Raw genomic sequence first — 13,218 nt, forward strand, 5'->3', positions numbered from 1 at the left:
ACTAGTTTTGTTTACATAACACAAACTGATGATGGGTGAAAACTGAGTGACAATCAGAACACCAATGAACTTCTCTGTCAGGTATATCAATGCACTCAACAGGAGGTGAATCACACAAATCCACCAATTAAATCAGCTATTCCAACAACTACCTGTCAGGGTTTTTATCGAAGTTTAATGGGAAAGGCAAAGTAATAATACAATTGCCTGAGGAATGGTTTCACTGTACCTTGGTGTTTGTAAACATGCTGCCATAAGCCAGTCTGACATTGGCCTCATCCTTACCCTGCCCATATTCCTGTGTTTTCATTAGCATGCACTCATAGAAAGTTTCACTTTGAACTGGAAAAGTGGAAAACAGTACCATAAATGATAAAGTGAAATATATAATAATAATAATAATAATAATATTAATAATAATAAAAACAATAATAATAGAAATAAGTTATTAAAGAGGGTAATACAATCAGCTGAAGAACTAATCTACCATGAGGCCTTCATACAAAAAAAACCATTTATATACAAATGCACACATATACACATATGCATACCTATACATAGTAGCCTGTACATGTATAGACTAGAACGTATTTACTTTCTTTCCCTTCTCTCACCAGATGGATATTCACCCATACATATTGAACCCACATAGTGAATATACATGCAATATGCAATTAGTGACAAATAGATGGGTAGTATATTTAATGATGCCCAGAGGCATTCATGTATACAAATAGTTATTTTCATTTTCATTTTAACTACATCTTTGGAGCCACAGGATATACTGGGTTTAGAAGGAAATAGAGTGGGCATTTCTAATCTGAACTGGAGTACTATTCCCCGAGTAAAGTTCCAGAACACTGGAAACTTACTTTGAATAACTCCTTATCTGGTTTGGAATTTTATACTGTTTGGTAGATGCAGATTCCAGGTGGGGATTATTACCAGGTAGTCTATACTGGAATAGTGATTGTAAATATACCAGAACACTGTTATTGGATATCTAGTACATTATCTTAGCTTTTCTCAACTGGATTTGGTCTTTAATAGGTAACATTTTCAACTTACCAGCTAAGTATTTCCCTGCTCTTTCAATAAATGCTTTTTCTGAAGACTGTGCTAACTTTGCTGTTTTTGTCATTTGAATCACCTCATACTGTATTACAGTAATCTAAATCTCATTTGAATTACATCATACTATATTACAGTAATCTAAATCTCATATGAATTATCTCATACTGTATTATAGTAATCTAAACTGGGTGTATGTAACTGTTATAAAATAGTTTTCTAGTTTTTTTTGCCTCCATGATAGAAAATGTCTTATCCTAATGAGAAGCCATGAACTTGAATTAACTTTTTTCTGACATATTTTACATGTTCAGTTCATGATAGGTTATTATCTATAAAAACAGCATATAGTCAATCATGACAGACCATTTGCAAATTTGTATCTTTGATCTCTTTTGCCATGATGAGATAAGTAATGTTTTTGTTTGACCAGTATAATTAACTACCATGCATGTGCACCAGTCATCCAGTTTGTATAGGACATAATGTAAAGAAAATGGTTTGTGTTCTGGACATATACTTATGTTGCATTCTCTGCATTGAGATCTGCAGATCAAACTGAGTTTCCTAGTAAAAGTGGTAGGTCATTAACAAATAATATAAATATCAATCGACCAAGAATTGAACCTTGTGGGACTCCATATCTAAGTTTTCTAGGTCCTAAGAAAACATCATTTATATAAACATGTTGTGGTCTCTATGTAATTATGAAGTCAATCATCTAACTGTGCTTTCATTACATTGGTAAATTTTCAGTTTGCTCAAAGGAGTTCATAATCCACCATGTCAAAAGCTTTCCTAAAATTGACAAATACAGAGCCTATTATTCTACTTTGGTCAAGTGATTGAAGCCATTTATCAATTAGGGAGATCAAGGCAGTCTCACATGAATGTTTCTGTCTAAAGCCTGATTGGTTTGGGTGTAACAGCAAGTATTTGGTTCAATATGACATGCACAGGTCATGGACATGTTTTTCAATCTATTTTGACAAGTTTGGTAGTACTGAGATTGGCTGGTACTTATCAGCATCATCCTTAGAACCAGATTTGTGAATAGGCATTACTTTTGCAGTTCACCATATTTTGGAAACAGATGAGGTTGCAATACTTAAACTGATTATGAATATTATACTATCTGAAATTGCTGAGGCACATGTTTTTATGAGTCGTGGACCAATCTGAATAAGTCCTGTAGCTTTCTTGGCATCAAGATCAATGAGATACAGTAAGTTTTTTTAAAAATATACTGGTGGGATAGAAAAATGTACATCCCTAGGCATTTTGCACATGTGGAATTTTTCAGTCCATTAAAGTTGTTATCTAACACTGGTTTCTTTAATTCTTTAATTTTTATGGTAATGTTGATGAGAAAAATCATTGAGAACATTTGCAATGTCAGTGTCATCAGTGATAATGGTTTCATTTACCATAAGCAAGTGAATTTTATTGGTTTGATCTTTGTGTTCTCCAGTGAATTCAATGAAGACTTTAAAAATAGAATTTGAGTTGAACTTTTTGTTTTCAAGCATTGGTTGATATTGTCTTTTTAGCTTTTTGTAATCATACTTGATATTTTATTTCTTCATACTAAAAATTACATTGTGCATGATTTCCCATAGCCTTGAATTGGTCTTGTGTTTTAGTGGCATCCAAGATTTCAGTAGTAAGCCAATTTGGCTTAAGTTTATACTTTAACTGATGTACATTCAGTGTGGTGCATGTTTAGAGACTACATCCATAAATAATAATAATACCCTGAATTGTAGCTTTAGGGTCTATTGGTTTAACAGTCCTTAATATAACATGGAAATAATCTGGGATCCATATTACAATGGTTGAACTTTAGTTTTGCTGGGAATGTACCTCATTATAAGGGTAGCCCACCTATAATGTAGTACATTCTTATGGCTCTTGAACTGTATACTGTATATTTATGATGATAATAATAGTAAGTATAATGCAAAACTATTTGTAAGCCAAGGACGACTAAAAGCATAATGCTGATCTTTTGTGATTTGGATGTTTGGCATTAGTACTGATCTTTCTGGATTTGGATGTTTGGCATTAGTAGCTACCTTTCTGGATTTGGATGTTTTGGCATTAGTGCTAAGGTCCAAGGGTTATACAATCTTACAGGTTTATTCGATCACTCAAGTTTGGATGTTTTTGAGAGCATCAAATGGTTAAGGTAACACATACTGTATCACCACCAAACGTCTGTCAATTTCTTTAAACATTTCTTAGAAAATTTGACACTATTTTTTTTAAACTTTTCAACCACATACACAAACAATATAAAAAGCTAACCTGAACCCTGTATATTCACAATGTTTGCCCTGGCCATACTGCAACTTGGAACTCAGTAAAAATCATAGATCAAGAACAAGCCTGGTTTGGGTGGGGGGTTAAGTAATCTGTTAAGATTGCTCACCATTTCATTGAGTGACAGTAACAGTCAGTAGAGATTAAATCAGTCTGCTGATAAGGTCCTTAGTGTGAGGACAAAATATTCATGCTAACTTTCTCTATATTGTTTGTGTGTGTGGTTGAAAAGTAAAAAATAATAAACCAGTCAAATATGAATAATATTACTACACAGTTAAGCTTTCACCAACGTATTTCTTAGCATATTTAAGGTACAGAGGTGTCAAGATATTTGCATGGAAGCAGCTAAATAAACTGGCACATCATGCTTTATTTACTTTGCCTACAATATTTTGTATCTGTATACTCAAAATCTTTCAAGGTAAATAAACTGGTCCCTTATGCCTCTATATTTGACAAATGTCATGATAATGATGGAAGAACATACTCCTTAATGTTCCCAGTGGTATGTTTTTATATTAAGGACCCAGTCAAGTCAGAGATCTGAGAGATCATGGAATTCTGGTGGTATGTTTTATGTTAAGGACCCAATCATAATAATAATAATAATAATGCTTTATTTACAGAGGGTGACTTATTAGTCAAGGACTATTCTCCCTTTAGGCCCTCTTAAGGAGAGTATAACAATGCACATTATATGAAGATAGCAATAATTACTGTTTATTTTAACATGTGTAGTATTAAAATACTAAATTCCATTATCTATTAGAAACACATACATGCTCATGATATCTCTTCTTAAATACTCTAATATTTTCAGCAGATTTTACATGTAGTGAATTCTAAATGTCCAAATATAATAGTCAAATGTCACTTTTCAGTACTAATACTGACTGTCCAAATAAAGAAATCTAAGGTCGTTGTTCAGTAATAATGATGATGTCCAAATAAAAAACAGCTAGGTCACTGTTCAGTAATAAAGCTGAATGTTCAAAAGAAAGAAGTCCAAGGTCATTGTTCAGCACTACTGCTGAATGTCTAAATAAAGAAGTCCAAGGTCATTGTTCAGTATTAATAATGAATGTCCAAATACTAAAGTCCAAGGTCACTGTTCAGCACTAAGGTATCCTCAGTTAAACTGGAAGCATATAAAGTAATTTGATTTTTTATACTGCTTCCCATCTTTTCAAAATCGAACATGTTTTATACCATCCTAATACTAAATCAATGGTAGATGTTATATACCATCTTATATACCAAAACAATGGTACATGTTTTATACCATCTCAAATACCAAAACTATGGAACATGTTTTATACCATTTCAAATACCAAAACAATGATGTTTTATACCATCTTAAATACCAAAACAATGGAACATGTTTAATACCATCTCAAATACCAAAACAATGGAATATGTTTTATACCATCCCAGATACCAAAACAATTGTACATGCAGTATAAATTCCAGTAACCAGATGCCTCTCAAAACATATTGATACTTAAGAACATATCTGATTGACAAAAAATACCTTATATTGCCAGTAGTTTAGGCAACTGTCCAATTTTTTGTTTGTGCAATATAAGCATAAATGCAAAAGCTGAATTGCATTTTTCACTGAAGTTATGATTTTTTCCAGTGAAACATTACTCACCCAAATACTCCACACCCCTCAAATGTCTAAGCCAGTCCTAATTATATGTTTTCATGTCTGCATTCTGGAAAACTCCAGATAAGTGTAAAGTGGGGCCCCTAACACTTTCATTTTCTTTAGTTCAACTCTGCTAGGAAACGCTTCTGTAATATCATAGATGGCAGCCATAAATGTCAATCATGGTATGTATTGAATCACAGTATAGTCAGAATATCAGAAAATTTTATGAGTGTTTGGGGTGGGAGGGGACCCATAAATAACACACCAGTCAAACATAGTATTATTCTGACTACCTGCCAATCAGGTTTAAGACAGCCCATGCCTAATGAAAATTAATCATTATTGTATAAGAACATTACTTATGACCTGTAAGCTGCATGTTTTGGAAACCTAATTATTTTTATTTTTTGTTACCTTGGCTGGTGTTCTTAGTGTTGGGTGTGAGTTTGTAAGCTTAACTAATGTTTTGAGTGGTCAGGGATGTTTGTCTGCTTGCTTGATGTTTCGAGTGGTGTTGGGAATGTTTGCCAGCTTGGCTAATGTTTTGAACAGTTCCAGGTATGTGTGCCAGCTTGGCTAATATTTTCAGTGTCTGGGATGTTTGCCATCTTGGGTGATGTTCTAAGTAGTGTAAGGGATGTTTGTCAGCTTGGATGATGTTCTGAGTAGTGTCTGGGATGTTTGTCAGCTTTGGTGATGTTCTGAGTAGTGTCTGGGATGTTTGTCAGCTTTGGTGATGTTCTGAGTAGTGTCTGGGATGTTTGTCAGGTTGGGTGATGTTCTGAGTAGTGTCTGGGATGTTTGTCAGCTTTGGTGATGTTCTGAGTAGTGTCTGGGATGTTTGTCAGGTTGGGTGATGTTCTGAGTAGTGTTTGGGATGTTTGTCAGTTTTGGTGATGTTTCGAGTAGTGTAAGGGATGTTTGTCAGCTTGGGTGATGTTCTGAGTAGTGTCTGGGATGTTTGTCAGCTTGGGTGATGTTCTGAGTAGTGTAAGGGATGTTTGCCATCTTGGGTGATGTTTTGAGTAGTGTAAGGTATGTTTGTCAGCTTGGGTGATGTTCTGAATAGTGTAAGGGATGTTTGTCAGCTTGGGTGATGTTCTGAGTAGTGTCTGGGATGTTTGTCAGCTTTGGTGATGTTCTGAGTAGTGTCTGGGATGTTTGTCAGGTTGGGTGATGTTCTGAGTAGTGTTTGGGATGTTTGTCAGTTTTGGTGATGTTTCGAGTAGTGTAAGGGATGTTTGTCAGCTTGGGTGATGTTCTGAGTAGTGTCTGGGATGTTTGTCAGCTTGGGTAATGTTTTGAGTAGTGTAAGGTATGTTTGTCAGCTTGGGTGATGTTCTGAGTAGTGTAAGGGATGTTTGTCAGCTTGGGTGATGTTCTGAGTAGTGTAAGGGATGTTTGCCATCTTGGGTGATGTTTTGAATAGTGTAAGGGTTGTTTGTCAGCTTGGGTGATGTTCTGAGTAGTGTCTGGGATTATGTTTTAAGTTATAGCATGGTTCACCTGTATATGACAATAAATGAATTCAGAAAAAAAGTACAAATTTAAAGCTGCATACATTTTCAGTTACAAGGTATCTGGCTAAAAAAATACCTCCAAAACAGTCTGAACGAACGAATGACATTTAACTGCATCTACAAATGTGAGGATATAAACAGGAACCTGAAAAAAATTTCTCTATCATTGAAGAGCACGACACTGTGACTGTCACAAAAAATGGATACGTCTCCTCCGTTGTTTGTTCGATCTCTGTCAGCAACTTCTGGAAGTTCGGATACTCCTGGCTCAAACGTTCAAGAGCTTTTGTGTACATGCGTGTGTTGAGCCTCTCTTCCAATTTTTTCATTTCTTCAACAAAAGTTTTGACATATCTCCGACGTACCTCTGGAGGAAAAAATACACTGAGTTGATGCAGAGCATTGGTGAAGATAAAGCAATTTAACCTTCTTTCCAATGTCTGCATCTCTGCTATCAAATTCTGACAGTATCTTCTGGCAATCTCTGTGGAAGCAAAAGAAAAGACAAATTATGGGATGCATAAAAATGGCTAGTTGTGATCATCTAGGCATTTAACATTTATGACATGGTAAATTATGAACCACCACAAAATTCTGAATTTCTTTTGCTTATCTTTTGTCCAATAAAGTTACATAGGTCACATGCTACCAGATGGCTTTCATGTATAAAAAAAACTACCTTAATCGTGACCCCTGCATATAAGGGCCATCTGCACATCATGTAGTTACTGCATATTTACTTGTATGCAAAAATCACCTGCTCATAAAGACTAATCTGTCTTAATCACCCAATCATTGTAAGGACTTCCAATTTACAAAGCTCATGTTTCAAAGGTCCCATTTATACAGAAATCAACAGAAATATACTTCTTTATAAAGACCACTTAATCATAAAGATCACCTGTAAATGGTTCTCTGAGTAGCTGCTATACAAAGGTTCGATTTTAAGTTTTAGTACCAATAACATACATACACATACTTCTGAAATCAGTGAAGGGCACATACATCTTTATTTATTTCATTTTATGTGCCTATATCAAGTTAATGTATATGATACAACTATTTAAAGCTTTATATCGAGTAAAATATATACAACTATTTAAAGTTTGATAACAAGTGAAATAGATGATACAACTATTTATAGTTTTACAGCAAGTAAATGTATGATACAACTATTTGTATTTTTATAGTGAGTAAAATGCACAATGATACAAATTTTGATTTTTATGCTTAATGTGAACCAGATTTAACAGCTAATGACATAAACATACTTGATGAAATGAAGGAAAGACAGCATGAAGGAAAATGCATAATCAGAACAAGAAAAACAGATTAGCAGTAACATTTAACTTTTGTGCAAGACATTTTTTTTCACATACATGTGTTTTGTTTCTGGGTCACTCATTGAGCTGCAAGAGGCCTACAGTGATCATGTTTTTTCTCTTGGAGGTATTGCCCTTTTTCCATCAAATTTAAATCATTGAGCTGCAAGAAGCCTACAGTGATCATGTTTTTTCTCCTGGAGGTATTGCCCTTTTTCCATCAAATTTAAATCATTGAGCTGCAAGAAGCCTACAGTGATCATGTTTTTTCTCCTGGAGGTATTGCCCTTTTTCCATCAAATTTAAATCATTGAGCTGCAAGAGGCCTACAGTGATCATGTTTTTTCTCTTGGAGGTATTGCCCTTTTTCCATCAAATTTAAATCATTGAGCTGCAAGAAGCCTACAGTGATCATGTTTTTTCTCTTGGAGGTATTGCCCTTTTTCCATCAAATTTAAATCATTGAGCTGCAAGAAGCCTACAGTGATCATGTTTTTTCTCCTGGAGGTATTGCCCTTTTTCCATCAAATTTAAATCATTGAGCTGCAAGAGGCCTACAGTGATCATGTTTTTTCTCCTGGAGGTATTGCCCTTTTTCCATCAAATTTAAATCATTGAGCTGCAAGAGGCCTACAGTGATCATGTTTTTTCTCCTGGAGGTATTGCCCTTTTTCCATCAATTTTAAATCATTGAGCTGCAAGAAGCCTACAGTGATCATGTTTTTTCTCTTGGAGGTATTGCCCTTTTTCCATCAAATTTAAATCATTGAGCTGCAAGAAGCCTACAGTGATCATGTTTTTTCTCCTGGAGGTATTGCCCTTTTTCCATCAAATTTAAATCATTGAGCTGCAAGAGGCCTACAGTGATCATGTTTTTTCTCCTGGAGGTATTGCCCTTTTTCCATCAATTTTAAATCATTGAGCTGCAAGAGGCCTACAGTGATCATGTTTTTTCTCTTGGAGGTATTGCCCTTTTTCCATCAAATTTAAATCATTGAGCTGCAAGAAGCCTACAGTGATCATGTTTTTTCTCTTGGAGGTATTGCCCTTTTTCCATCAAATTTAAATCATTGAGCTGCAAGAAGCCTACAGTGATCATGTTTTTTCTCTTGGAGGTATTGCCCTTTTTCCATCAAATTTAAATCATTGAGCTGCAAGAAGCCTACAGTGATCATGTTTTTTCTCTTGGAGGTATTGCCCTTTTTCCATCAAATTTAAATCATTGAGCTGCAAGAGGCCTACAGTGATCATGTTTTTTCTCTTGGAGGTATTGCCCTTTTTCCATCAAATTTAAATCATTGAGCTGCAAGAAGCCTACAGTGATCATGTTTTTTCTCTTGGAGGTATTGCCCTTTTTCCATCAAATTTAAATCATTGAGCTGCAAGAGGCCTACAGTGATCATGTTTTTTCTCCTGGAGGTATTGCCCTTTTTCCATCAAATTTAAATCATTGAGCTGCAAGAAGCCTACAGTGATCATGTTTTTTCTCTTGGAGGTATTGCCCTTTTTCCATCAAATTTAAATCATTGAGCTGCAAGAGGCCTACAGTGATCATGTTTTTTCTCCTGGAGGTATTGCCCTTTTTCCATCAAATTTAAATCATTGAGCTGCAAGAGGCCTACAGTGATCATGTTTTTTCTCTTGGAGGTATTGCCCTTTTTCCATCAATTTTAAATCATTGAGCTGCAAGAAGCCTACAGTGATCATGTTTTTTCTCCTGGAGGTATTGCCCTTTTTCCATCAAATTTAAATCATTGAGCTGCAAGAGGCCTACAGTGATCATGTTTTTTCTCCTGGAGGTATTGCCCTTTTTCCATCAAATTTAAATCATTGAGCTGCAAGAAGCCTACAGTGATCATGTTTTTTCTCTTGGAGGTATTGCCCTTTTTCCATCAAATTTAAATCATTGAGCTGCAAGAAGCCTACAGTGATCATGTTTTTTCTCTTGGAGGTATTGCCCTTTTTCCATCAATTTTAAATCATTGAGCTGCAAGAAGCCTACAGTGATCATGTTTTTTCTCCTGGAGGTATTGCCCTTTTTCCATCAAATTTAAATCATTGAGCTGCAAGAAGCCTACAGTGATCATGTTTTTTCTCTTGGAGGTATTGCCCTTTTTCCATCAATTTTAAATCATTGAGCTGCAAGAGGCCTACAGTGATCATGTTTTTTCTCCTGGAGGTATTGCCCTTTTTCCATCAATTTTAAATCATCAGATCCTTCTGACACACTTCAGGAAGCATTCAACATGATTTAATTCAGTTTGGTGGGTATATTGCATCACAGGCTTAGACATGCATGTCTTGTGTGTTTTTGTTTCATCAACTCTGTATCTGATAAGAGTGATGGCCCTTGACAATCAACTTTATATTTTTTTGTCAGATATTGCTTTTAACCAGCACAGCACCAGAAACATCAAACACGTTATGATGCAGTTTGCATGAACATAGATTTAAATGTGAATTTTATGTGGTTTTCCTCATCAACTCCATTTTTAATGGAATTATGGCTCTTGACAACTTACTTTATAGTCAAATATGGGATGTTACTTATAACCTGAATAGCCTGAGAATCATTTAACATATTCTGATGAAATTTGGTATGAACATTGTCTAATATATGTAAATATGTCTCTTATGGGTTCTATCTTGTTGACTCTATTGTGGATAGAATTATTGCTCTTGTACCATTTCTATTAGATGATAAACCCAGAAGAATAATCACTGGTACTGTTTCTATCAGCTAATCAAATGGAATTTAAAGTCAATTTTAAAGCTGGATATTTTACAGCCGCCATTTGCAAAAAGCAAACATGGCTGGAATCAAATATTCTCTGATAAGGCCATGCTGCAAAAACTAAAGTGTAAAAAGGATGGACAATCAGGGTAGATAACTCCATCCAATTAAACCAAATTAACTGAACTTAATTCATTAAATCATCTCTGCGATACTTATGCTACAGAAACCAGAGTACAGAGGGATGTATAAACAGGTAGATATGATTACTAGAGAACTCTCAGTAACTTCATCAAGCACAGACTTAAAACGTCTATTCATTCTTTTGAAACCTACTTTTCTGTTAAATGTTTAGAACTCCCTATATTATACTACTTATGTATGAATTGTCTGGTATCCTGCATGTACTTATGTATGAATTTTCTGGTACCCTGCCTGTATTTATGTATCAATTGTGTGGTAGTCTGCATGCATTATATTATTTGTGCTACCAGCCTGCCATGGGCCATAAGTCAACCAAATGATGGTATGTAATGCCACAATTAAACTTATCTAAGGTTTTGCTAGTATACAACATCATAAAAAATTTGGCTGAAACCTTATTGTTCCTCCAAAAAGTTATGCAGCAGAAACCAAAGTGTTCACTGATGAACATGATCACTGTATAGCTCTGCTAACTTTGTTGAGTGTGACTGTAATCAACACAAGTATGATGGACTGCTAATTTTGTTGAGTGTGGCTATAATCAACATAAATATGATGGACTACTAACTTTGTTGAGTGGCTGTAATGAACACAAGTATGATGGACTACTATCTTTGTTGAGTGTGGCTGTAATGAACACAAGTATGATTGACTACTATCTTTGTTGAGTGTGGCTGTAATGAACACAAGTATGATTGACTACTATCTTTGTTGAGTGTGGCTGTAATGAACACAAGTATGATTGACTACTATCTTTGTTGAGTGTGGCTGTAATGAACACAAGTATGATGGACTACTATCTTTGTTGAGTGTGGCTGTAATGAACACAAGTATGATTGACCACTATCTTTGTTGAGTGTGGCCATAATGAACACAAGTATGATTGACTACTATCTTTGTTGAGTATGGCCATAATGAACACAAGTATGATGGACTACTATCTTTGTTGAGTGTGGCTGTAATGAACACAAGTATGATTGACCACTATCTTTGTTGAGTGGCCGTAATGAACACAAGTATGATTGACCACTATCTTTGTTGAGTGGCCGTAATGAACACAAGTATGATGGACTACTATCTTTGTTGAGTGTGGCTGTAATGAACACAAGTATGATGGACTACTATCTTTGTTGAGTATGGCTGCCATGAACACAAGTATGATTGACCACTATGTTTGCTGAGTGTGGCTGTAATGAACACAAGTATGATGGACTACTATCTTTGTTGAGTGTGGCTGTAATGAACACAAGTATGATGGACTACTATCTTTGTTGAGTGTGGCTGTAATGAACACAAGTATGATGGACTACTATCTTTGTTGAGTGTGGCTGTAATGAACACAAGTATGATGGACTACTATCTTTGTTGAGTGTGGCTGCCATGAACACAAGTATGATTGACTACTATCTTTGTTGAGTGTGGATGTAATGAACACAAGTATGATGGACTACTAACTTTGTTGAGTGTGGCTGTAATGAACACAAGTATGATTGACCACTATCTTTGTTGAGTGTGGCTGCCATGAACACAAGTATGATTGACTACTATCTTTGTTGAGTGTGGCTGTAATGAACACAAGTATGATGGACTAATAACTTTGTTGAGTGTGGATATAATCAACATAAATATGATTGACTACTAACTTTGTTGAGTGGCCGTAATGAACACAAGTATGATGGACCACTAACTTTGTTGAGTGTGACTGTAATGAACACAAGTATGATGGACCACTAACTTTGTTGAGTGTGGATATAATCTACATAAATATGATAGACTGCTATCAAGTGCAGATGAGTAAGAAGGAACAGTTAAAACATCATGGTAAGATACTGGAAAATTACAACTTTGCCAACTGAACGCAGGACATGATTTGAACTAACTCAAGGGATTGTCTAGTGTGGTTATAAAATACACAAGCATAAATAGTAACTTAGGCACTGGGATAATAACAAGTACAAAGGAAAAGGGTAAATAGTGCAATCATGGCAGGGGAGTTGCAGGTTTGTTGTACTTTTCTATTAATTAAGGAATTACAATCTACTCCATTTTCATATGAACCTAACTGATACAAATTTCCTCTTATTATGAACACATTAACATACCCCCATTGAAACTTCATGAGAATAACACTGCACGAAATGAACCGTTAGGATGACCATCTGCTTAATATCAATAGGCTTTAACTTGTCATCATTTCAAATAATAATGATTTTCAATCTATTTAATACAAACAATACACCAATTACAAATTCTGAAAGTAAATCACATCATACTTTTCTCACGAGTTACCAAGTGGCGGCATGTACAATCTGCATTTAATTTTTTATGAGTATACTTTTTTCTTTTTCTTCCTGTGTTTCTTTAACTGTGTACAAATTTTGCATATTT

The 13,218-nt window shown here is 35.1% G+C and overlaps 1 protein-coding gene across 2 annotated transcripts in view; it reads right to left on the minus strand.

Annotated features, from left to right (window-relative positions):
• LOC149769256 (uncharacterized) overlaps window positions 1-13,218 on the minus strand; it is a 50,953-nt gene that overhangs the window by 20,011 nt on the left and 17,724 nt on the right. Inside the window, exons 5-6 of one of the 2 annotated variants that reach the window (XM_089949936.1) lie at window positions 6,716-6,937; window positions 230-342 (exon numbers count right to left, since the gene is read on the minus strand). In XM_089949936.1, the coding sequence (XP_089806062.1) occupies window positions 230-342; window positions 6,716-6,937 (335 nt within the window). Of the gene's footprint in view, window positions 1-229; window positions 343-6,715; window positions 7,055-13,218 lie in introns of both variants that reach the window. The other variant, XM_089949935.1, reaches the window with a different exon arrangement.

Source organism: Sinohyriopsis cumingii, unplaced genomic scaffold (genome assembly GCF_028554795.1).
Source record: "Sinohyriopsis cumingii isolate HCF-2022 unplaced genomic scaffold, ASM2855479v2 utg004128l, whole genome shotgun sequence".
In the NCBI taxonomy this organism is placed as follows: Eukaryota; Metazoa; Mollusca; class Bivalvia; order Unionida; family Unionidae; genus Sinohyriopsis; species Sinohyriopsis cumingii.